General features: G+C 36.9%; 2 protein-coding genes across 3 annotated transcripts in view; both read right to left on the bottom strand.

Moving 5' to 3' along the window:
* The window catches only part of LOC102807554 (uncharacterized), a 60,079-nt gene extending 51,186 nt beyond the window's left edge, over positions 1-8,893 (bottom strand). Inside the window, exon 1 of one of the 2 annotated variants that reach the window (XM_078007258.2) lies at positions 8,670-8,893. The gene's annotated coding sequence lies outside the window, so the exon portion shown is untranslated. Of the gene's footprint in view, positions 1-4,054; positions 4,133-8,669 lie in introns of those variants that run through there. The other variant, XM_085497877.1, reaches the window with a different exon arrangement.
* A 1,313-nt stretch (positions 8,894-10,206) lies between these two features.
* Positions 10,207-11,659, bottom strand: LOC144346726 (uncharacterized). Its single transcript, XM_078007266.1, has one exon. The coding sequence runs from the start codon at positions 11,514-11,516 to the stop codon at positions 10,305-10,307; it is 1,212 nt and encodes a 403-aa protein (XP_077863392.1). The 5' UTR covers positions 11,517-11,659; the 3' UTR covers positions 10,207-10,304.
* Between the last annotated feature and the right edge of the window lie 16,295 nt (positions 11,660-27,954).

Here is a 27,954-nt window from a genome sequence, read left to right as displayed (position 1 = left end):
ACAGCAGTGGAAATTAACACAATGCTATAAGGGTATGTAACAAAATGCCTCGAGTAATTATATACAATCAATACTGCTATACCATTTTTTAACTAGAACAATAATTCTATCCAATTTATTTATTTATCTATTTATTTATTCAGCAAAAAAATCAACCAAATATAACAAAATGCCCCGAGTCATTATGTAAAACTAATATACAACTTTTGTTTTACCTAGAGCACTAATTCTATCCAATTTATTTATCTATTTATTTATTCAGCAAAAAAAGAAATAATTTTGCGGAAAATTGCTATTTTACAATTAATTTATAAATACCTGCCAACCTACACGAGTAGTACTCGTTAAAATCTGGGGGTGAGCTTTACTAAATGGAATGACAAGTCAAAGATTCATTGATACTACTCACTACTATCCCGATGATTTATTTAAAAATATATACAACCATCAGTTAACATGTTATTACTGCGAACATAGCATAGTCAATATATCAAAGGTGTGAATGTAAAAGTCTACTGGCGCCACACTGACTTCATGTAGATTTTATTGTCAGTCGTCTCATTGGAGATGTTATCCGTGTTTTTTGTTTCGACCTCCTTCATCAAGGGACATATTTCTCAAGGTAAATTACTTTTCCTCTCAATCACCACATTATACACCGTTGTATTTCGCGGACGATCTCGGCACTCGCACCACAACCGTGCATGCGGCGACGATCGCAACTAAAAATGAAAGTCGTATGTGAGAAAATGATTATTTTCTACTATACATTAAAGGGCGATGGTCGTCGCGCCGCGTCCTGCTCAATTTGGGACTCATAGCGACATACACAACGCGTGTAAAACGCATTGAAATTCGAACACACACTGCGCGACGACGACCACCGCCCTTTTATATATACACGCCAAAACCATGATGAGGATGATTATACACAGACTCGGTTTTCCTATATGTGCATTTCAATCAGGAACAAGCCAAATAATTCCGGCTTAATAAAAAAACGTAATTGCTTTGGGAAATATATAGGAAATAGAGAGAACAGGACATACAATAAATTCTCAAGTGTTTAAGATGTGTTGTTGTTTTTTTTCACAACGAAATCTGATTTAACAAATGGTATACATTTTTTCGGCAAAGTACACAAACCGGAACACGCCTCGAAAGTGTCTAACAGACGTGATACTCGCAGCGGAAACCGAAGAAAAACGAAAAGACGGCAGATAACTCTCAGTAAAAATGCATTCAGCGGGTACTATAAGAGACTCCCTGAGGTGGATTACGCATCAACTGAAGCTGAAAATATATGTACGACGCATTAAGACGGGCAATTTACTCAGTAACAGTCGACTTACTCACCGGGGACCGACGGAAAGCCAATAATTCAAAGTTAATTCAAAATCTACGAGTTTGCCAGCTCATCAAAAATACATTTATAGACAATAAATACTGTGTTTTATTTGATGACTGTGATGGTTTAACCTCAGCTATGTCGGCGTTTGCTGTTAGGCACGAACGTCCTGATGTTAATGTTACGCGGTGTACATCTAAATTAGATTTGCAAAGGTGAACGTAACATGTGACCGCGTGACCCCAGCTCCCTTCAGTGTGTTGTCCGGCTTGCCGATGCTGTTTATTCTCGCTAAATACTGAATATCATTACGAGGACATTTACTCCTAGTAGATGGATAAGTTTGATCCCCCCAAACGAGTAAAAGCTAATCACCGTGTTTCGAAATATTAAAATGTTTGTTTTGTGGGTGATTAACAAAATATGTTATTGCCACATAGCTGACAACTATTTACCGTCTAAATCTGTGTAACTTTGACAAACTAGATACTAGATATAACGTTTTCAGAATAATAAAACCATTCCTGTGACATAGGTTGTGTACGGTTTCATTTCAGACCCCCTCCTTTAACGCAGAGGCGGTAGTTTCAGTGTAAGTTGGCACTTTCATCCCTTCTATATGCTAGTTTAGCGTCCATGTTCTTTTCTTTCCCCAATTAGCCGTTTTATGATTTTGGGTCTGCATTTGTTACAGACGGTGTAGAAATCAACTGTTTTTCATAATACCGATTACGATTCATGTAATATTAACGTAGGAGACACTCCCTGTGTCTATCCAATCAGAGTCCAAGTGGCATAATATATATTCTAAACATGGCCAACTCTGTTGAAGCAACTACGCTAAATGTCCGGCCAGCCCGTGGGGCTATTGGACATAATAAAACACTGGTCTAGCATTTTTATCTACGGACGAGCGTCTCTTTCGGGGTCTGTCAAACAATGTATTTTACACGCGTCGTGTATGTTACATCACGTGGCGCTCACCATATCAGACGCGCAGTGATTCGACGACTGTTGCGCCGCTATACATGTAGTGAGATCAGTTGACGGTGTAACAATCTGGAAACGTACATCGGTGTACGCCAGTAAGTGAAGCTAACATCCGCCATTATTAAAAAAAGAAGGTCCGCCATATTGTTGTTATTTATATATGCATATATGAGACAATACGTTATCGAATCAATGTTCGCATAATTACGCCATCTACATTGTACGCAATGAACGGGGACGATTCCAAGTCGACGAAGAACGGACAAAACAAAGCGTTCAGGCTCTTCTACATGGCTAGCTGGAACAACGTGTACTCGTTCCACGATATTGCAATAAAGAGCGTCCCAAACACCAGTTGACACCCTTGTAATTTATGAGTAGATTAACATCTCAAAAGAAAGCGTTCATGGTATTGTACACTTCTTTGCAGAATACAAACGCAATATAGTTAAACATTCGTGTACATAAAACAAAGCTGGACCATTGAATTCGACTGTCTATTGTTAAAAGACAGTGGACACAAATCAAAACCGTGAACGACTACTATAAAATTGAGTTTACAGCGCTGTTAGCATCTTTGTGACTCCCCCATTACGTGTACTTTACCAAAGTAACATTCTGACGTCGGTCAGTGATTTACGTGTTTATACCCAACATGGCAAGGTGTGTGACTCAGAAATTGACTGAAATTTGACCGTGTCACTATTTCATTAATTCGTTTACCCTGTCACGCAATACGAATTAATCACTGCCAAGCTATTTGTGTGACAAGTACGTTTGTGTGGCATGTGGTGTACGCTTCGGGACTGAAACGACGTGTTTAACACTCCAAAGCACCAAGGTCGCTGAAACAGAGTCCATTTATATGCAAATGTGTCGAAACCCAACCTTTGACAGAACGGGGTCTTGAAAAGCGGGTTGCTTCTACCATGGAGGTATTAACAGATATACCTCCATGCTTCTACGGAAACGTGTACTCGGGCGTTGTACGTCGTACACACGCGCAGCGTCAATTCCACGGCCGTAAACATAATCCGTGGTTTATAATGTAACAGAACCACAACGCCAACGAAATAACCCGTGTTTGTACCAATAAAAACAGGGAGTTTGTTCTGCTACACTGCTTTCATTGTCTACCATAAACTAAATACTCAAGGCACCGCATTCACAATTCACCATGGTTACAAATAAAATGTCAACCTGGTTCCTTTAAAAAAAGAAAGCACGTGTTCACGACACAACGTCTGGTATACTCATGTAAAATGGGAAAAATTTAATTAACATCTCCGAATAGTTTCTATAATTCGCCATAGAAAATGCGACCATACGGGACACGGAATTGTGAATCGAAGAGGGTTGGGTTAACGTTGCTGGCGTGGCATGCCCATAACTCTGTGTTTACATTCACTGGGCATTCATTGCCGCTTAAAAGTCTCTCAAGCGCACACACAGAACAGAAAATGGTGCCCAGAAAAGGACACTGCTTTGATGAACTTTACAGGTCCGTCGAGAGTCACTTGGGAACCGTACGTTTAAAAAAAATACCTTGTACATTCTGCAATACGGCATTGTACCGAGGCCATTCATTAAACCGCTCGCGACCACCAGGTATTTTCCCACCGATCACCGGATTAGTTATCTCTTATCATAAACAACCACACGCTATATATTAACACAACTAACATGAGCATACTACGGATCTCAGTTTGTACTCACCCTCGAAACTTTCATTCTTTGAAATAACAAGATTCGCGTAGGCTCTCAACGGCTCGCCCAGTGCCCAGGCTTTCTGACAATGAACACAAGTCGATACACGCATGCGCATATCATACGTTCTCACCCTGCCCTCAGAGAAAACCAACAACACTCGTTCGATTCATGCATTTGTTATGAAGTGTTTATTCAAGTTTCTTACAACAATATCAGGCCAATTAATGTGGATATTAATAATATATTTGTCGGATAGGCTTGCCTGTGTTACTAAACACCACTGGGAAGCATGGCATCAAATCAAATATCCCGAGCAATACTCTATACTATGTCACCGAGACGCAGTCAGACTACGATGCATTCATGAACTCGGACAATAATTGGTGTTCTGAATACGTACAAACTGTTAACTTGTTACTAAAGTAATTAGTTTAATATTAAAGAGAAAATGTGGATAACTTCGGGCATGTTTAATACTATGGCTTGATATTACATCTTGATAAAAAACATTAGAATATGATTTTGTAGTAAACTTAAAATACCGTTTTCGCTGAAAAAAGTCACTTTACTAAAATACTGAAAACCTGAGTTGTTAGTTGCCTGTACATACTATGTGTATATTGGTAATTCCGGGACGCATGCGCATTATAAATTTCCAGCATATCATCGCGGAAAGGGTTATACTTTCATACCATTAATCAAGATGTAATATTAACAAAATGTTTAAAAATAATAAAATTTGTCCATACTGCCGCTTCCAAATCAATTAATGGGAGAAAATGACCTGAACATGGACGACATTTTGTTAACAGTAAATATACAGTATCTGAAATGAGACGATAACAATGAAAGAGTTTCTGATGACGCGACGGCCGCGGGCACCACTATATCATGACAGTGGACATCCAACGTCGTGGAAATCGTGTAGATTTTTACATGTGAATTTTATGTGTAAACCTGAGTGGCCCAGATGAAATCATGATACGCCCAATGTCTAGTAAAGTAACGTGGAAAGCACAACACGCTCCACATAGCTGCCAATGCACTCACGCCACCAGCCTGAAGCGCATTCTTAACATTGAAAGGAAACCACGCTTTCTTGCATTTCGTATGTAGTACTTTGTGGAAGTTATTATTATTCACGCTGAAAGGGCGCACGTAGTTCACACTCCGATGCAACGCCACGCATGATGTCCATCAAATACTACTTTATATTGCCTACCATATAGAGGCGACTTGTCACGGCAATTCACGGTGTCGTATATTAGCCGTAGCGAACTCAAATTACGAAGGTATCGCGTTATACGTGCTACCGGGTATTTTGATACATCCTAGTGTGGTTACTCTGAATGGTTCATTTCTTGTACCGATTCTGGTGTCAGGCAGCAACACAGACACACATAGTACACACTCGGTGAATGAGTGTAGGAATACAGTCTAGCATCTCTATATGTGTACATGCCGGAGTACCAACACATTTCCACTAAATGAAGTTTTAAGCAATATTTTCTAGTCTAGTCTAGTAACCATACATTTATTTATAAAATATTGGCGAAATATTTCACCCAAATCCTAGATTTATTTCAGTTATTATTATATTACTGTATTTGTGTGTCTTAATGAAATTTAGTAATTATGCATTGTGCACGTTTCAAATACAATATCCTATGATCCTAAATTTGGTATTTGGGTTCAGTGATCATCCACTAATTCTGCGCGACCGTACATCATACAATGACCGAGCAATGTATTAATATGTTTGAGTAAAGCTTGTATGAATTAATTTTCTTAAGAGACAAATAGTTACCTAATTTAATTAATCATAATCTTATTATTGTTAGCAAATTGACGTGTTTTCTTTTGTGCTTTTTGAATGGAGGTAACAAATGAGGTGAAATTACATTAATCCGAATCTTTATAACATAATTATTTGGTTTATTCACAGTTGTTGGGTGGCGGAGGTTTATTTATATTTTTTATATTCAGTTTCGACATAAAAAGTTTCCACAAGGAACTGGCCACGTAATGTTGCTGTCGTATACTTTCCTTCAAGTTGTCAAGATTGGCGACTCGAAGAGATTAAACTAATACTAGTAGATATACCAAATCAAAATCGAACGCAAGTTAACGTCATGTATAATCGGACGGGTTTATGAAGGTGTATGGTAGGATACCATCACGTTATTTATTACTAACACTATTTCCTGGTATTTTCAAAATAGAGGGCGCGATCTGTAGTTCGCATAAACGTTTTTTGTCCTACACAATTTATAAGAGATACATGCCACGTCTATCGGAGATGAGGGCGCACTTAACCCTGGCCGAAACACTAAATACGTATGTTCTCACTGTAATAGTCTGAGGTGTCTTTTCGCCATCTGAATATGCAAATTATCAATTTTTAAAATCAGCTTTAGTTATCACTTATGCATATTTTGGTGCACTGATAAAACATGACTATACAAGAAAGTATTGTGCTAAATTCATCCTTGTTTTTCAAACGTGGAAGGATACACTTTTATTTACGTGGGTGAAAAGTCACGAGAGGTGAAACGTACACTGAATTCAACGGTGTGTGGTACAATGCAATCCAAATTGTTCTCATGTGCAAACACTTTACGCTCGTGCGTGTGTACACACCGTCATTTAACTGTACGTGGCATGCATTTTTAATAATGCAAATAACATGGAAACTTTTTTATTAAATATATCATCTGAGGAATTATATTTATTGTTAGCCTGGGAATGGATTGATTTGTATTTATTTGATAGTAAGCTTAACGCCACAACTGGATTAAACTTATATTGGGATAAGGCTCGACAGATTAATACAGTGAACAATATAAGCAATGGTTCCTCATGATTCCCCAGTACAATCTCCGGGACTGACTATTTAATCCACCCACAGTAGATGGAGGATATCTTCAGCACTTCGTCCATAAAACGGCGCAGCAGCTACAAACCACACAGTTCAACGTGCACAGTGAGTGTACTGGTGACATTCAGTGTTTGGCGTCCATTCATCTCACCTCCGCCAATTGGTTGAGGAATACGGCTTCGACTTGGATTTAAGTGAAACGCCGATAGCAAGAATTCTACATTGTCTCGCTAATGGCGTTTGTTAGACTTTACAGGACCATGCCTTTTAACTAACGAATTAGCCGGAGAAAAGAGTCCGACTGAAAGCCCTTTGACAACAGTATTGGCTTCCACTTCCGCGTCAATGGAAGCATCCCTGTTCAAGGACAGCGACGAACACGTTTTGTCTCTCGTGAAAAACAAACCAACATCAACAGAAAAGAGACAACAGCAAAATGGAATCAAATGTCCGGAGACTCAACACATCGAATATACAGTATCTTGGGCACAATAATTGAGTATCGATGTAAGAAAAAAAAAATCACATACTCTAAACGCAGTGTAAGGAGAAGGCTAATATTTGTTTTGGAATGGATGTCCGAATATACAAGTTTTTTTTTCTCTCTCTTGATATCCATTACGAAATTGTTGTTCTAGTATGCGGATAAGTATACAAGCTCGTTTTTTGTTTTGTTTTTAATTATGCAGGCTATCCGATCAACATTCACATCCTTGCATTCATATATACATGACGAATTCAAGCTTACGGGTCAGAAGGTAAAATGTACTCCTCGTTCATGACGTCTACCAAGCGGTTAATTTCAGTATACTGCACCATTTGTAATTGTCCAGAACACTATAGAATATTATGATTATAAGCCAGCGTTCGGAATTTCATTTTTCTGTAAATAGTTTTGCAATAAAATTATTAATAAAGTTGCCAATCGATATGCCATAAGAAAGAAAAGTTCCAAGATGTCAATTTTTAAATGAATTGAAAAAAGGTTTCGCTGTGCAAACACGTGTATTTCCATTCTGGTTATACAAAATCCGTTGATCTGAATGTTGAATCGACTCAGTACATACATGGCATATGAATAGCGACACCTTCACGTGTGATGGAATGCCATTCAACAGAGGTATAGTCTCAGATCAAATATAATGCCCATGTATTTTACATTAGTATCAAGAACCGCAGCCAATTTCATTTGTCTTGACATGCCCTTCCTGTCATGAGCGCTACTGTGATGGTATCAGCCATCCTGCTCTTTATTCGGAACACAATCGAGGTATTCAGTGGAATAATTACACCCGGTAGGCGGTTTGTCAAGTGCTTTAAATGGTGGCCCCAGCTTCAACATACATTATGTGTATGTGTATGCATGGACGCCGGTGGGCTTTTTCTAGAGTTGTTCAACTTTAGTCAACACCCATTAATGCGGCATTACGGATGCGGGTTGGGTGATTTCCCTAGAATTGTTCATCGGGTTATTCGCGGTTATATTCGGCACATGTTCCGTGACATTATGGGCTCTCTCGCGATTCGTACCAACGAAAAACGAAATCGGAGTACATTGTTTAATCCGGGTCGATTTGACACTCTTTACACAGTTCACCAAAACAGAACAACCCTACTCGGACACATGTTAGTCACACAGTTCACCAAAACAGAACAACCTTACTCGGACACATGTTAGTCACACAGGTGGTTCAAAACAAATACGAAGAATCAACTATGAGTGTATTGCGATGCCTAACCTACCTTTTCGTACAGAGCCCTCGTGTATTAAAAAACACTCTTGTCCGTGTAGTGTGTCGCCCGTTTAACGGGCGTGTCAACCCTGCCGAAGTTATACAGCAATTACAATCCAGAAACCTCGCTGTTATTGAACACCAGTGTCTCCGATGGCAACTGTTTTGGTCGACTCCCTGCTCCGTGGACATTCATACACAGCCCAAACAAAAGATCGGAGGTTCTCACAGTTTACATCACGAGGAAGAGAGTTCTTTGTTAGGATGGGGTTATTCTGCTCGGCGGAGGTCACGGTTTTTCTATAGAGCTTTTATTGGAACTTGTCACAGGTTTGGTGAATATTCAGTAGAGGCGCAGTAAGGTTGCCTACAGGTGGTCTCGGATGTGTTTGCGGGTATTCTCACCTACTATAATACCTGCCACACGGGCATACTGCTACCACCACAACACCACTTCATCAATTTGCACGTAGTTATTGTCAATGTCGCAAAAGATATCGTCCCGTTTGTGGAGGCACTGTGAGTATATCGAATGCGTTGAAAAGACGAATTACCACTAACGGCCAGGGTCCCTCCGTAAATCAACAGCCCACTCGTTGCAACGCTCATTTAAGTGTGCATATTAAACACGACAACAGAATCATTGGAAGTATGCCACCGCAGCGCTCATGTGAACACGGTCCCATTTTTAATTCCGACTCAGAACACAGAGAAATCAACGTCAATTTGTCGACACTGGCGTGGCGTTGATGTCATAAAATGGTGATTGGAAATGTCAGTCACAAAATATGACCTCGCCCGCCGTTCACTAGATACCCTATATTACTACCCGTGACTGGCATATATTCATAGTAAACACCCAACTTGTTATGATTCCTGACAACTGAAATTAAAATAAACACATCGTTCACACGTAGATTTAATAAAGGGTAACATTTGCCTTGAAAACACTGTGATAAAGACATTGTGAAATTCTTTCGTTTTTATGCAGACAAATACAGTATTTTTACCAGGTAAAATTGTATTTATTAAAGTTATTGTTCATAAATGAGTTGTTGAACACATTTGATAGTTCGTAATTTCATTCAGATTCGTTCAGTCATAATTCAAGATAAATAAAAGGCAAAAATATAGAGAAAATAGAGAATTATCAAAGTTTTTTGTAATATTCTTTTGTAATCGGTAATTATGAAAAATATTCATGGATGCATAGGGTGCATTCGTTTATGAATTATCCTTAATATAAATTTCTGAATTGTCTTGTCAAAATCAAAATGCTACTCAGAATGAGGGACCATTTCCCGAAACGTCTAGTTATTTCAATATTTACTTTACGGACAAGGATTGTCAGTATTATATACGTAACGTACTGTCTATGTATTTCTAACGTGACTTGTGGTTTATACAAGCCTACTCTCTCGCGATAATGCTTTTAATAATAATCTTAGAACATACAGTTAGAATGAAAACAAACGCATTCTACACTACTGACTGTGGTGGCAGCAGCGCGATAAAATCCTACACACAGACACAAATGAGATAAGGAGTCAGAGAAGCACTGCATCGTGTACACATTTTTATTTTAAAGTCTGTTTTTTTTTAAACTTAGAACATCAGGCCATTTGCAACACCGTAACTCTCATGCTCATGACCAATACAGCTCTGAATTATCACGTGGGTAAAATCCCATTACACGATTGGCTGTTTCTAAACTCAACACGCGACTGTCGTTGGCGGAAATGACGTTACAAATAAGAAAACCGTTCGGCGGTTTTATCTTTAGTGCGCGCTGTACCGCTCCAACGCAGTCGCGCTTACTAAGGTACATTGCCCGCATGTATTCTTCGTTGTGATTGCCTTTGGTATAGCTTGGGTCATCGTCACTTGATACCCAGCCAATACGTAGGCAGACTACGTCGAATCCGAACTTTGCCGAGTATAGCCGACCGAGATTTTCGCCAAATAATTTGCTGACTCCGTACAGGCAACTGGGAAACGGGTCATCACTCTCATTTAAATAACCTCTGACCTTCTTTCTATCCAAAGAATCGCGAAGGTCAAAGGTCATCACTGTATGTCCGCTTTGCACATGGTTAGTACTCGCGAATATAATTTTCTTCACACCAGCCCTTACACACTCCTCAAACACGTTATATGTCGCAATTATGTTATTTTTCACTAATCCGGGCCAGGTAGCGTTGCCAGGTTTATCCGCGGCCAAATGAATCACGCAGTCTAAATCGTCGAATTTTCCCCGTAGTGTAGTCGCGTTGCTCAAATCAAACCCTACACTGTCGTCAACTTCTTTGTACTTCAGCGTGAAGTTAACGATTTCAAAATCCTCGTTGTCGCCGAGGTTCTCTCGCAGTATTGTTCCAATGATACCTGCAGCCCCTGTAATTCCCACTCGCTTGATAGTATTGTCTTCGCTGGCAGGTTTAGGATTACAACTGCGCATCGACCAGTCGGCGGTTGCCATAGTAGCAGCTTCTTCTGTTTCACGAATAGTCGTCATTGTTGCTGCATCTTCTTTTTCCTGTATTAGTGTCATGGTTGTAGCATTCACGTTTTGGTTGACGGTAGTCATAATGGTGACGTCAACAAATTCGGGATTCGTCGTCATGGTCGCCCCGTCTGTAATATTTTTGTCATCGGTACGAGTAGCCTTGTTTCTCATCTCTTTAGCTTCCGTCTGACTGGAATCCTCAACCGTCGTGTGGTCATCTTTGACGATTGTTTTCAAACCGACCTTTCGTGGACACCAGTGTCGGTAAGCCCAATGCATACACGCACCTGTAGCAACTAGCGCTACCGCCCTCAACATATCTCGTATCGTTGGTGTACTCGTAAGCCACATATGTTAGTTTAGTTAGCTGATTGGAAGTCTTTTGACATTGGCAATATAAGACTGATGTTCGAATTGAGTGGCTTTAAGCACAACTGCTGTATTCGCCAAGGCTAAACGTTAAATCGTCACGGTATCACTACAGTAAAAGCTCTGTCGTTGTGATAAAGAATCTACTGATGTCGATAGCGTATCTCAATGTTGATACAATCAGTCCAAAGTTCACAACTGTTTTAAAATACAGTCGTGTTCACCGCACCCTTCAACAAATCAAACCACGCAAAACATGATAAGTCTGCAATGAATCGTCAGACCCGCAGTGTAAGCAAGGAATTGAAGTATGACGGTGACGCGGAGCCAGAACTAAACCTGATACAAAACAAAAAGAAGTGTTTAATTCAGCATAGAGGGCGCAGTTTTGATAGTAGCTTTATTGTATTCACGCATTTCAAATTTAGCTTCAAGTCACAGGGAGTTCTATCATCATTATCACGACTGAATCTGCTATCGCGGTAGCAAACATGCCTGGTAGATCACGACCACTATTTTATCAAAAACATGTTTATCATATTACACACACATATATATACACTGTACAATGTTATGGAAAGTCGTTAGTGACCCGTCTGTATCAACTGCGTTGCTTAGTTACACATATCGCATCAAAACCGTTTCTTGTATAACAAGTGAATTCCGATGCCTAATTTTAATATTTGGAGTAGAAGAAATCGGCAATAAACGTATTCACGGTGGTCGCTATTATTAATTCGTACTCTCAAATCGACTTGTATCAGTCGCCACTGTAATGGCGATGGGATATAGAGGTTCTTGTCGCGGTTTCTTATTTCCTCGTTAAGGACTACGATATTTCATTTAAGTAGACGACGCAGACCCGTAGTGCAAGACGACGCAACAAGCACATTTCTCATTGTAGCAGAGACTAGTTGTCCGCACATGCACAGGAAGATGGTTACTTTCAGATGACAATACAAATATTAATTGCTAGTTGCCACAGATGCGTTTTCTAGCTGATAACGACCAACATTGTACATTTCATTTCTAGTTGTCTCCGCGTGTTTTTGGCGATCCTCTCCGCTAGGATTGCCCTTAAAATCACTTTTGTTGGCGATTCGCCTTTAAAATATCTTTAAAATAGTTTTGATTTGTTTTTCATTACCGAGATATTTTACCTCAAAGTTGGGGTACCTTTTCATCGGGAACTCTTCTGTGATTTTTTTGGCTGGGCCAATTTTCTTCATACTTGGTAGACAGGTCATACCGTGAATAGTGAATACAATAACGATAAAGAAAAATACGTTCTAGTAATAAAGTGAAGTGCCTTCGGAAGACTGAATGCTCGTTGCTAACGTATATGGGGCTCAGTTTTATTTATAAACCGACGTTAGCTTCACATTCATGCCCTACCATGGCAACAGCCGAAACATCTTTGTTTTTTGGATCGCCAACCAGCCTACCGGCTTGTTTTATTTGATAGTTGCGCACTTTTGGTGAATGTGAAGATTCACAATTTATCAAAGTTATCAAACAAAAATACATCAGTTTCTGGAGGCAAATATAACTGACAAAACAAAACTGGACTTATAATTTTGAAAATTGAAACAAAGAAATTTCAATGACAAAATTTCAAAACTAACAATCACAATTTAGCAAAAGATGACTTGCGCAAACAAAATACCTACTGAAAATAAAATTTGCAGACTTTACACACAAAATGAAATAGAAGATGAACTGCGCTTTGTCATGATATGCTCTCAACATAAATCAATACGCCAACAGATCATACAAGACATAACATTTCCACTAGAAACACAGGAAGATCTCCAGAAACTTAATTTATTGATGACTTCAAAAGATGATATAATAAAAAGGACAGGTAAATATATGTATAACTCAATTTAATCAAGAAATGAAAATGCAATCTGATATGTAACACTTGCTTTATTATATTATCTATTTGTATTTCTTTTCATAATAGTAGTTATCACAACTAATCTTTATTGCTAATAACTGATGGAAACACTGTATTTCTAAAGATTTAACATGACATTATATGGTAAAATGAAATTCAGCAAATTTAAAATATGCACTATGATGCGAGGAATTCCAACATACCTTTGCGATCCTGTGACGAAATAAAAAGATAAGAAATATACAAGCTTCCCTGACCAAATGTAGTACATAATTCAATTCTGTGTGCATTGGATTTCATGTTAAAACGCGCTTTTCACTGTAGCGCATTATAGCAATTTTGTCGCAATTAACCGAGTAAAGGTATAATGCACGCATTATCGCATTGCAGGTTGGGTTTATTTAGGCAGAGAGATGTGGCACATGAGGATTTAGTTTATTACAGACTTGTTAGACGTCATGACTAAAATGCATGGCCGTAAATGGCTGTAATGCGTCATACATGCAACTAGAAACTCACGGGAAGCCTGACGGTGTCTGACGGTATGTCGATGCTATAAAAAGAACGCAAACTCCTCCTAATATTTAGAAGGTAAATTAAACTAGTGTATTGCTACACCGAAGGTTAGAATGAGCAAATGTTTGTTTTTTCAGTAGAACATTTTTTGTTTGTTTTTTGTGTCACTATTTGATGCAAATGAACTTAATCAATATTCCCACATCGGCTGGTGTCATTCTTTCAATAATCGACCGCACTGCGACACTAATGTAATATTGGTGAATACCACCCCGACAGGGCCAAGTTCTTATGGTGCATGTTTCTTGAAAACTCCTTGTTATTGATATCCATTCGTTAGTTGTACATTGTTCTAAAACAAGATGCCAAATTTGTTTACATGCATATCAGTTTCAAAGCGCTATCTGCGTTCTTGTTCGTTTCTTGAAGTTACAAATAAACTCACATTTTTAGAAACGTATGAATACAATAATGTTTCTAATTATGTGTAATTATGTAGGATTTAGAATTGCATCTTCTCCACAAGGAAAAACGCCCACAACGTGTAACATACTATAGAATGACATGATCATCTAGAAGCAAAGGTTAACAAGATACAAAACGATATAAAGGATGACATCTCCGTCTCGAAGGAAAACTCTTAACAAGATGCTAAGTAAAACACAATGGCATCCTCATCTCAAAAACAATGTTAACAGGATGTACGTAAGAGGCATAGTGACAACGGGCCAAAAGACAATGCTTTATTTATTTATTTATTTATTTTATTTATTTATTTATTTATTTATTTATTTATTTATTTATTTATTTATTTATTTATTTATTTATTTATTTATTTATTTATTTATTTATTTATTTATTTATTTATTTATTTATTTATTTATTTATTTATTTATTTATTTATTTATTTATTTATTTATTTATTTATTTATTTATTTATTTATTTATTTATTTATTTATTTATTTATTTATTTATTTATTTATTTATTTATTTATTTATTTATTTATTTATTTATTTATTTATTTATTTATTTATTTATTTATTTATTTATTTATTTATTTATTTATTTATTTATTTATTTATTTATTTATTTATTTATTTATTTATTTATTTATTTATACACTGTCATCCGTATTTGTAAACTTTTATTTCAGCCACAACATGTCAGGATAAATAAAAAGCTACACATGGTTATGAGTTTACTAATACTTGTACACTATTACCCACACATAATATAGGAACATAGCTTACCCGAACAATGAATAAATTCATACTAATAGCATGTCCCAAACGTTCTAAACATTTTAAGCGAAACAAACATATTTCCAGTGATATTCAGTGTAACGTCGAAGCGGGGGAGTCGTCAACTGTGTATGCGATAAGCGGCCACAGTGTGTCGTTGTCGAGTCTATGAATGAGCCTTTGCGTTTCAGCATGCCGTTATCATTGGGACTGCGCGTGCGCACGTAGTAACCATTCCAATTCATTATGTATGATATAGAAAAAAATGCAATTAGAGATAATTATAAAATAAACAACATTTCAGACAGAATCTCCCAAACATGATTTTATAGTCATCTAGACTAACTGTCAACTTAAAGCGGGGGAGTCGTCACCTGCGCATGCGTCAGATGGCCATAGCGTGTCATACAAACAATCATCTACCCATGAGCCTTTGTGTTTTTAGCGTGTGTTGTTATCGTCGCTTGAGACTCAATTCCCGCGCGTGCGCAGGTGACGACCCTCCCGCTTTAAAACATGCACATGAATCACACAGACTGACCGACAGTAGCCATGTCTATAACGATTAAAACGAAAATGTTTGCTTTGGGTTTCATAATATCGGTGTATGAGTGTGAACGGTGCTTCTAAATTGACTGTCAATTATTCGTTTCTTATTCATTGGCTGTCATAAAGGCCAATATCTTATATATTACACAATGATGAATTTAAACTGACCTGCATTATACTGAATGAGAGGTCACGCGGTAATATGCACAGTCGGATGAGTATAATATGACAAGGGCATGCAAGTACCAGGGTAGCTACTAGAAATGAAATTTGGGCGGGATTGGTAACAATACGGTGTCCCACAAGTGTCAAGACAATATTAATGCCTCAGAACAAAACTCAACGTTATGTTTCAGTGACGGCTTTCCATAACTACAATCATCGTTTGAAAATCATCGTATTTACTAGTTATATTTCTAATTTTGACATGCCATGCTTGTTTATGTAGTTTTTTTTTAAATTATTATAGGAAGATACCCTATGTGCCTTGAAGCTGTGAGGGATCACGTGCAACTTTCCATAACAATTTTCTCTTTCATTCTAAGAACTGCTTTTCATTTCATTCTAAGAGCTATGAATTTGTACATTTTCAGAGGTGATTAACGTTTAGCTCGAAGGCATTCCAAGTACGCAAGCCTGCGCCACACCATTAAATCTTTGACAAAGGTTATTATGAATAACCTTCCCTGCTATTTGGAATATAATCAGTGGCGTGTTTAATCCCGTACTGGGGATAAATGGCTGTACTACACAATAGAAATAACCAGCAACGAAAAAAAACACCCATATTAATATCTTCGTCAAAACCTATTTGTCAAATGTTGAACGGCCAATAAAAAACGCTAATACATTTGAAATTTGGCTGTGAATTTTTATTTGGGATTTCGAGAAACATAACATGAATCGTTATGGCATTCATAACACAACACCTCTCCATGTTTCAACCTTTATGTTGCCAGTTAACAAGGTCTTTCATAGTAGCATTTCTATTGGATTGACGTACTAGCATGAATGGGTTCAGTTATCAGTGTTCACTGATGACATCATCTGACTGGCCCTCTAGAGGCGAAATGACGCCAGGCAAAGCGGGCGTTTGTCGTCTGCTTCACAGCCCGTTTTATACCCGATATTTAGGGCATTTCGCAGCACATATAAGTTGTTTTTATCGACAGAATTCATTCATTGATCTCAAATTTCATGAACAGAGTGTCAAAAGCCACACCTCTGCTCCCCTTTAATCTTCGCTTGTTGTCTGGCAAACACACTCACTTCGTTCGTTACCACCTTCATTTCTTTCAAGACAGTATTACCATGGCTACAAATAAAGAGGATATATAGAATGTGGTAGCTGGTTATCTTTTGGGCAATGATACTTCATCAGTAATATCTACTGATTAACAAAATTCTATATATATTCCTTTGATCAGTCATAGCAGCTTTTATTTTCAACGATACTCTATATAATTTGATACTGATATAATGTATAATGATATGAGTAATTTAATACTTCCATATACCGATGGTTATCTGCATCCTAATTGATGTCCCTTTGATGACATACATTGCTGCCAAAGTAGTTTGATTTTATTTAAATACTGCACACCTTGGAGACTGGGATATGCATGTCTGAATTGTAACTTGATCGTTCTCAAAAAAATTATAAAATTTATGTCTTCAATAACGATGTTAACAACTGTACCCTTGTGCATGCATTTGTTTTATCATCAGAGTATGCATTCGTGAAAGACAATTTGTTGTATAATCATAAAATGGTACCGTCTATTCTGTTCGATAGAAGTGACCAGGCCACGTTTGACAATAGATGCATAGACTTCATTATAACGTTTGAAGCGAAGTGACTCCAAAAAAGCAGGTTAATGCGGCTTATTTGTTACAAATATATGTATATGTAGAATTCACTTTTTTTTTCTTTTACACGAAAAGATATGATGTCCTACTTCAAGCGGATATAATAATTTCCGCATTGCGCACGCGTGATTATTGTTCTTATGCCACGCATGACGCCTGTTCATGTGATACAGCCTATTGGGTATTTGTGATATCCCGCTCCTCATATCCAATGGGCTATTGATGGTGTGATTGGTTGATGCAAAAATACCATAGGTCACGTAATTTAATTTGTTTAGCAGTGACTATAAATTTAACAGTATTACAGTATGCAAATGAATACAACATGCTCTAAGAATCCCTTGACGCGCCAACAGAGTTTATGATTTCGATGTGTTTATGACGACAGAAAGCTCCGAAGCGGAAACATGCGCTATTATATTATCTCGTATTTATTAATTTTTTTGTAATGTTTTTGTTTTTTTGCCGAAACAAATTTGAAGAATATTTGAAAATTACTACGATCGTTTAATAAATATGATATCATACGGTCACCCATTGGGGATCCTCTATATACACAATACGCTATGAAGATTTTATGATCGGGAAACAGTACATTAAATATTGATAAACATACATTTGTATTCTAGTTACGGAATGTTAACTTGTGTTGGGTTTCATCAGCTAAACAGGCGAGGTTTTCCGAATGCATAGTGTCAAAATCAACAATAATCTTCTCTCAAACTAATATGGAACCAATAAATAATGGTAAGACATTGACAATGATATACATTCACCTGATATCTTTTAAGTGAATTTTCTTTAGTTACTTTAGTCTACATCATAGATATGTTATCTGGGATCAATGTTATCGCGTTAATCACAAGCGAATTATTTCGGTGAACCAAATTTTAGGCTAGTCATTTTTTTTTTTAGTTAACATTTTGAACAAAACTTGTACATATGTATTATGGTAACTTTCACCAGTCTAATTCATATTTACTTTTGGATTTTTAACCACGAAGGCTGCCAAAATAACAAAATGGTCGCCAAATTACCTCATTGTCATACATTTGCATAAAAATAGGCTTTAGGTAATAGGTAATTCATAGAAATAGTACAGAAACAGCCTCGTTTAGATCGTTTAACATAAGTCCAAGACTACAAAATTAATGACGGACAACAATCGAACAAAACAAACAAGAAAAATTAACTGAGGAGCACTGGCATTACACAACATATAGGCAGGTCCAGGCCATGCAATAATTATCGTTTTGTTATATCAAGGTTTTCTCAATATGGTAACTTTCACCAGTCTAATTCATATTTACTTTTGGCATTTTAACCACGAAGGCTGTCAAAATAACAAAAGGGTTACCAAATCACCCAAAACGGGCCCTCACTGCCACACATTCGCATAAAAATTGGCTTTATGTAATATGTAATTCATAGAAATAGTATTTACACAGCATCGTTCTGCAAATCCAAGATGGCCACCAGGCACGCCCCTGTGATACAAGGCATCATAAATCAAGTTAATGCTTCTTTCGAACGCGTCTTTAGGTACAGGCAGAAGATAATATAGGACTTTTATAGGGAACGTGGTTATGAAACAACATCCAAAAGTTCTATCAGACTGAGGGACATGCCCGGGCATGGGAGCGTACTACAGATAGTTGCTGACAGATGACAGCTCAAATTTTCTGCGGTTGCTTGTTAACCTGTATTGTTTTTTTTTTGTTTTTTTTCATTAAGTAGTCAAAAATTGGGCTTAAATGCCCACGTAATTATATTAACGTCATTGGCAGTCAGATTAACAACGAGATTAGTCTCGTTAACGTAGATAATATTACACTCCGGGGAATATTTTACGTTGTCGAGCCCGTTGATGTTAGTCACTGTAAAAAATCGTTTGATTTTGGAACTGGGTAACGATAATTTCCACGTTTGAAAGCATACATTTATGCTGGAAGACCTTCCCACCGCATTGCCAAACACCTTACATGTTTTTATTGATCTAATTCAATCTGGCTGTCACCATTATTAATGTTTCTGATTATTGCACAGTTTTTGTTTTACCTGACAGTTCGCAGGCATCATACAACGTATGTTTTAACGTGTTTTTTTTCATGTAGACTTACTTCCGCCCACAGCTATTCCTGAACCAACTGGTTTAAAATGGCGCTCCGGTGGTCTGTCTGGATGTGAGTATTCGTTCGACAATTGTCAAACGCCAACCAAACACAACATGATGTGTGCCTATTGCTACGAAATGTTGCCGGTCACTTCGTCAGCGACCCCGGTGGTTGGGTATTTGCATTGATGTTTACGTTACAGAGGAGAAAATATCGGTAATGCAATGGTTAATTCATACTATACTCAAGAAAATGCATTTCAGGCAGGCGTTTGCTGTTTGCCTGGTAAAAGCGTGGCACTGTTTCAATTACATACGAAACATACATCTTCTCATATTTTGAACAGACTTCGAACAGTTTTATTATCAAATTTTGTCGTTAATGAAAATTAGTTTCGTTTGTTTGGCTAATTTTCACCTACTATAAACATTTTTGGCCGTTTTTTATTTTCAATGATTTTAATGAGTACCATCCAACGTATAGGAAAAGGTTATTTTAACAGGATTGTATTTCTACTGATTCATTACTAAAATCAAGTAAAAATAAAGTACTTCAATATAATTTAAATGCTACGCTGATGGGGGTTATACAATTTATTAGCACCAGATGTGACCATTTGAGGAAGTTGGGTTTATTTCAACATATACTTTATTTATGTTATTTTAATTTATTTTTTGATTATCCTCTTCACTGTTTTTACTTTACTTGACTATGTTCATCTTCTATAGAATAATGTCAATAAAGTTATCTTATCTTATAAAGAACTTGCAGCAGTAAAATGTGTATTGCATTGTATTTTTTCCCACTTTAGGAGTATATTAAACGTGTACTGATAATGCATTTGGACAGTTAACACTGAAGTTATAATTATTGAACTTCCCAATTTGGGATTAAGGCGTAATAAATGGTTTACTTATAACCAAGTTTGTGCAGTTATTTCGAATGGAAGCTCGAAAATGCATTTACATGAGTTTTCACTAGACGATTAGCAACGTTGTAACAATACGCTGTCATAATTTAGTTTGTCATTATAGTGCCACACAGTTTTATTTTTAGTTCAAAATCGTCATTCTTGACGATGACATGTTATCTATGTTTTGTATTTGTTCTCAAAAAAGAAAATTGGTTTCACGGTGATATATAACTGACGCAATTAGTGGAATCATAGTGTGCACGACTGGTCGATCGACCCAGCAACTTTCAATTTCACTTCACATGTTATAAAGCCTGCATACGATAGATAGTTTCACCACCACTTGGATTTCGAAGTACACATTCGGTATCAATCAACGTCTCTCGCAATTGGCAGATATCACATACTACCTAGTACATTACATAAAAAGGCATGAACACCTCTGTACCATTACTTTGTTATAAACAAACTAACATTGAAGCAGTGCGTGATTATCGTGATTATCCACGTGATATAGCAAATGCTGACAGGGTGAAACTTTTACACCCAGCACATGTATCATACCAATTAAGTTGTAGTTCATGTGATGTGGCAGTTTTACAAATATCCACCATTTGCTATAGACTAAGTCGCATACTTTGTCTGGTTCCGCACACGTGATGTCGTTATACCATGCTATAAAATGGGGACTGCCATCTCCTGGAACAACTTGGAGCGGCCAAACCTACCTCGTAAAAGGAACTTATTCCCGCTACATCTTAGTCTGTCATTCGTCGATTGTTGTGGCATAAATAGTGTTAACTTGGTTAATATGTGTTTCATTACAGAGTGTGTTATTGCGTCAAATTCTTTCCCGTTTCGACAAACTAAGCAACATTTGTTGTTCACTTTATTGGCATAGCTCTTCGTCACCCCTTACGATAGTAGTATTTGTCCAAACAAATCACACATAGCGACGTGATATAAAACGATGTTTTGTAGCGTTTTTCTTGTGCGAGAATATTATAATATGGTTATAAACGATAAGATTGAGTATTTTGCAGCGAAAATAGAACCTCTATGGAGGAAATTATCATATTTTACCGGATATTGTAAGCGATGGGGATTAGTAAGAGAGGGCGCCGCCTGTTCTGGATGGAACGTTCCGAAATCAGTCGTCTGTAGGCTATCGTCGAAGCAACAACGCCCTTTTTACGAATAGATAATTTCAGTGATTTCTTTACTTACAGATTAATCATCGACTAAACTAAGAAAATTTATATAAGAATATACAGGCCCGAAAAGGGTGTCTATTGCGAAAAAATTCAACCGACAAGTTTGGCGTTACTAGTTTTTAAGAGTGAGTCCTATGAGTGATTTCATTGCGTTCAAAATTGTTTCATTTTCAAACTACTACACGTACAGTGCTTTCTCAACTTGCCTCTGCATTCTCCATGAATTTCGTAACTTGATATGATCACGTTGAAAAAGCCAACTTTTCATCAGTTTGCAGAACTAAGAACTCTTTTACATCAGTTTTTTTTCCTCGTAATGATATAATCAGTCAACCACCATATTGGCTATCGCAAAACATTGAGGCACAGTTGTAATTAAGTTTTTCATTGCCCGTGAATAATAATTAATGCAAATGAGATGATTTTTTTACAGCCAATCATGTCATGCAACTCCCCTCCCTGGTTATTACCTGTCCCAAATATGCAGATAGGTCTTATATTCGCTACCAAATTCAATTCCTTGTCGTTTATAACCTCTAATTACAATTATTCTGATTTAAAACGTATCTACTACTCGAGCTAATGCGGCGGTAAACGTAGCGAGAGTTCTCGAAATGGTGATGCACGTCTCGAAGCACGCCGAGATGTGACAGGTTATTTTAAGCTAAAATTCCGTACATGCCCGTTTTTTGACACGAAACAATTTAGAATGCCGATGTATGTAAATTTTACTATGATGCAGCTTATATCTATGTTTGTTTTCCTCAGAAATGTTACAACACATCAAACTGTGACTTCTAAATAGATCAAAAACTCGTGATATGCTGTGTCAGTGTTACGGTTTTATTCATAACAATATGTCTACAGGTATGAATAAGAACGCATCACTCATAAATATATCTTCTATAACTCACGTCATGGAAAGATGACATTATGTTTTAATTCATTGTTCCACTTTTCATTGTCGCAAAGTCTGGCATGTATTGCATTCATGCTCAAAAGCTGCAAATTCAGCGATCACCCACATGCGTCTATTTTCAGTATTGATTCTGCAAGTGTTTGAGCGATGAACATAAGGCCAGTTTATTGCGCAATGTTGTAATCATTATATTAAGTTTCAACAACACAATAACGTAAAAAACAGTTTACCTTCAACAACTTGAAGCAAATGAGTATATGTCAATAAATATGTCAATTTGACTGACAGCCATATTGTAAATCCTTTTTTTTAAAAATATAGACAACAGTGATGAATTGAATAAATGCCGTCGTCGGCCTCCGTCCGTCTAGGAAGACGATTGGTTGCGCCATGATGTGGTTGAACTTGAGCAACATCTGTGGTGGCTGTAGAGCCCAATCCTTGAGTGACAGTCCCTGTCACAGTCCCCGCAGATGAAAACTGAGTTCACGAGTGACCTGGTAGATGCTTTACTCCTCAGTCGCTTCTTGTCGCTGTCTTTCGTGTCTGTCCTCCTCCGCGCCCTGGATGCCTTTGCTGACTGCTTGTCTCCATTCTGAGCGGTCATCGGCTATTATCCCCCATGACTGTATGTCAATGTGAGTAGCCTTAGTAGAAATAATTGTCACCCACAATAGAATTTATAAAGTTATTACTTAAACACCATTGAAATATGATGGATGGCATTATGGATAACTTAAACTCAATTTTTATGACTGAATATAATGGACTAAATATATATTGACTGCATACCAATCATTTCAGCTATTTATTATTCTAAAATGATGTACGAAGTATTATTCATTTTATATAGTCTTGAAACATTCTAAAATAGAGATCGTTTTGTTTTTAAAAATCTCACTCTCTCTCGAACACATTTTAACATGACACTTTTCAAATGTCTTTATTGATCTGAAGAAAATGAATATATAAGGTTTGTTAATGTCGAATTATATTATTTAATCAAGCTTTCGGTTAATTGAGTGAAATTTTCGAATAGTGTGTTTACAATTCGATAAAAAAAGACCCCTTTAGTTAGATCTAATCATTTCTAACTTGTCTGGCCAAAGATTGGAAAACGTGCTTTTAGGAAGGTTATTCTGTTTTGCAGGATTTTTCTAGTGTACAATTGTATGCCTCTATTTCTATGAAGGAAAGCATTTTAAGGAAAAAAAATAAATTTCCTGGTTGTAGGACTTTCATATCATGAGAATTTCCTTACAGTTTTTATACTTTTAAACGTATGACGGTTGAACATCTATGTTCTCAACACTGTGAGCATAGCAGCATCAGAATGCATCGCGCACACACAAATCACCGCGCATTTCACGTTTACCGTGTTTCAGCCGTGTATCGTAAAACAGGAAAACAAATTACTAAATTGAATTAATCTAATTATTAGGTAAACGATTGTAAAATATCAGCTCAATAGCTGTCTGGAAGGAAAATCTTGTGACTGCAGGCGTACTAATTTAGTCCGCTATTTGGTTGAACAATGCATTGACGAAAATACTTCTAGTATACCCAAAGAGAACATACTTGAATACACGCTGGCTGAATATAATCTTCGAAGCGGCGACCGAGTGCATAAACCTTTTCCGTCGAAGATGGTAAAAGCAATGAAAATAGCGCAGGGGAAAATAATAGTCTCTCACAAAAAATGGGGTTCTATCGACTTGAAAACCTTTCAAACATAACTATTACGATTTAATAAATAGAACAAGCTGTGTTGTTCGGTATAAATGTCATCGAGCATCTACTCAAAATCTAATCTTTGAGACAACGACTCATACGATAAGATGGTTGCATCACGACAAAAATAGTGGAAACAAATGTCAATGTGTCGTATTTGGAAACATGTTAGTTGTGATTTGAATTACACGAGGATGATGCCCAGGGATGATACATATTGTTTGTTTTTTTCTGTGTGGTACAAATCGTAATGAAAAGACAGCTTTTTGAATATAAAATTTACGAGAAGATATCATATAACATTTTGTTGACATTTATCTTTTGTCCCCAGTCCACTTCGCGCTCATCTTTTAGAAACAAAACTCGCCATAAATTAATTTGCCCACGGTTAGATGTACATTTCATTTATCACAACAGCACGTTGTTCAATTTGTAAATGTCTTGAAGACAGACGTGTTTACTTCATGATACTAGTGTACGTTCGTGAGCGAGTACGTGCGCTCTGCCCCATATCTCACCAATGGAATCTAGTTAAGAGTTCCAGAACAAGCCAAATGCGGTTGGTAATTCCCGAATCGACTTCTGAACACGGAAGTGCCCTCCAAATTAAAAATGTGATCTGCAACAACAATGAAAATAGGGTAGTATAAAACCTTTGTATTGTGTAGTACATTTGTAGTACATGTGGGGTAATGCATATCAGTATTCCATCGCCATCCTGTTTTGTTATGCAAATGTTATTTCATGATTGAACTATGAGTATTTATTAGGAATTGTCATAATTGGAATGTTTAAATAGTTTAAAATATAAAGCTAAATGTATTAAAAATGTCAACTCTACCACAAAAATTTGCATCAAGTGACAATTTTTCACAGAATGTGGGAAGTTAGACGCTTTGAATTGACTCCAACACTGGTATTTATGTGCTAATGTTTCGTCGAAACCGTAAATATAGTGATGGCGAATAATAAATTAATCTCAATATGACAAACTAACGATAATCCAGAAACACTAAGATATGTGAATAATTTTTATAGCCAAGAGATTCTAGGATCACTCACGCAATACCCCAAGTTTCCTGGTGTCATTATAATTTACTTCTAGAGTAGATAATATGTCAGATATGTCTGTTTCTGGTTGTTTGTGTTGTTAGCGAATAATATATAAATTAAGCTGATTCCAATTACATTATTTGGTAAACTTCACTAGAATTAAAAAGTCTTGAGACTTATCCAATTATGTTTGCAGTGGTAATTGTAGGAAAACGACGATGATAAGTACAATGGCGATTTACCGCAAATAGAACAAATTCAATTCATGATGGTTTATGAACCTGGTTTACCAGCATAGGTATAAGGTTCTGTTTCTCTCTTTAGGTTGCAATATATCAAGGGGGGTATTTTCAATAGCCACGTTAATTGTAATATTCATGTCAGGGACATTGTGCCTCGTCCCAAGAGATTAGATAGCTTGGAGTTATATTGAGCATGGCGTCAGGTCTCTAGACTAATCCACTGTTATGCCTTTATAAATCTCTGGATATTCTAATTTTCGAAATATGCCCAACAGGCCTAGATTGTCAATTCTCTCCACCCACAATGACATTGTATGCATATACATTGAATGTGCTTAATATGTAGCGATGTTAAATTAGTCCACCACCTATCTGTATATAAAATCAGTTACATCAGTTACCTTGTTCACGTATTTCCTCATATGAACCTGTACACTTCGATTGCTTCACTACAACGGTAGTTGATTTTATATTATCAGTTCCCGTCATTTTATTTTATTACGAATATATAATAATAATAAGAGAAGATCACATTTATGTATGTATATACAATAGAAAAAAAATACAGGCTGATACATAGGATGATGTTTCCCTGGTGGTGAAGTGTATTTGGTTTTAATAGAGTTTTCTGAAATTACTTAGTGAAATGAAAATGAAACGTAAATTGGAACGCTGTAAATATCTACCAAGAGCTGACCATTTTTTCTTTTAGCAGGACGTGGATAGGTATAATAAACCGAAAACATTGGCGGTCAATACATCTTTTCATATCTGTTTAGTTATTTAGTGAGAATAAAGAATCCAAAATGCCAACGATTTCGTGATATACTTGCCCGTGTGAAGTTGGATTTCAATAAAGGGATTCTATTTTCCTAACGAGCTGCAATGTGTTTGAATGTGACGCAAATATGACGTACATTTGACTTTGAGCACTTCCTTAAGTTCTTTATTACGGGCGGGTAAATGGTTTTCGCTACCAGATGTTTAACTATCAACAAATATTTTCCACAATGATGTTAATGTGATGGTTCGTTACGTACTTGGCTAAGGAAAATAATGCTTTTTATTATTCAAAAGTACCATGCATCACTTCAACTTGTTCTCTCCAGGAATCATGGTGTTATACAACGATCCATCAGTAATGATTATGTTGGGGTAGCAGACGTGATCGTAGTTCCTCGGAGATGGTTTACAAAGACGAAGATAAATGATTGTGTTGTTGGTTTAGGATTTCAATGCAGAACATTCAGTCAGTTATTTTTTTAGTTTAACTGATGGGAATAATTCTTACTGTTTACAAATTTCAATTATTGATTGATAAATATTAGTGCATATATTGCAAACGACTTCTTGAGTTTATTTCCCTTTCCTATTGCGCAGCTTTTTTTATTTTATCCCTGTAGTCGCTGTTGTTGTTCATGGTGCTTAGAAGATTAGTTATTTGGCGACTGATCTGAAGAGCAAACGAGACGTGCGATTCACACTGGGAAAGTAAATGACTCGAGTCCATTTATTCGTTCATCTCTGGATGCACGTGTAACGTCAACAACTAAAATGACAACATAATAGTGACTATCCATTATACTTAACTATTAGCAAGGTTTACGCTCTTTTCATCTAATAGCTGCTGTCGTTTTGTTCTTCGTCCTACTGAATAGTACATAAACGATTTTACGATGTGAACCGTCAAATATTCTAGATTAGGCGCCTAAACAATGCGCCCATATTTGTTCACACTCACAGGATGTTTTGATAGTAAAGTGTGAACATACAACTAGTATTAACTATTATTACATTCTGAACGACACTTCAAATCTAATAGTTGTATTACACTTGTATCGTGAAAGCAACTGAACTGGGACCTCTTGTTACGTGTTTTGGGTGCTTGTTCTAGATGTAATATTTTTTTTTATTTTAATGAGACAGTTACGTGAAAAAAGCCTAGGTAACTCCTTTTGACAGAGCAGAGAAGCGAGGAAATGTTAGTGATTAATTCCAAAAATAACGATACCGAATCCACATCGGTCCACGTCTGGTAAAATTTGACATTAAATTTTTAAAATTAAGTCACGATCATTGAATGAGCTCGGTCTATACCGTATACGTACCGCAAAAGTGTTCCCACAAAAAATATTTTCGACTAAAAACGGCCACATG

This window comes from Saccoglossus kowalevskii, chromosome 4 (genome assembly GCF_978046115.1).
Source record: "Saccoglossus kowalevskii chromosome 4, keSacKowa6.1, whole genome shotgun sequence".
In the NCBI taxonomy this organism is placed as follows: domain Eukaryota; kingdom Metazoa; phylum Hemichordata; class Enteropneusta; family Harrimaniidae; genus Saccoglossus; species Saccoglossus kowalevskii.
Note: the sequence above shows the minus strand (reverse complement) of the source record. Positions and strands in the feature narration are given on the sequence as shown.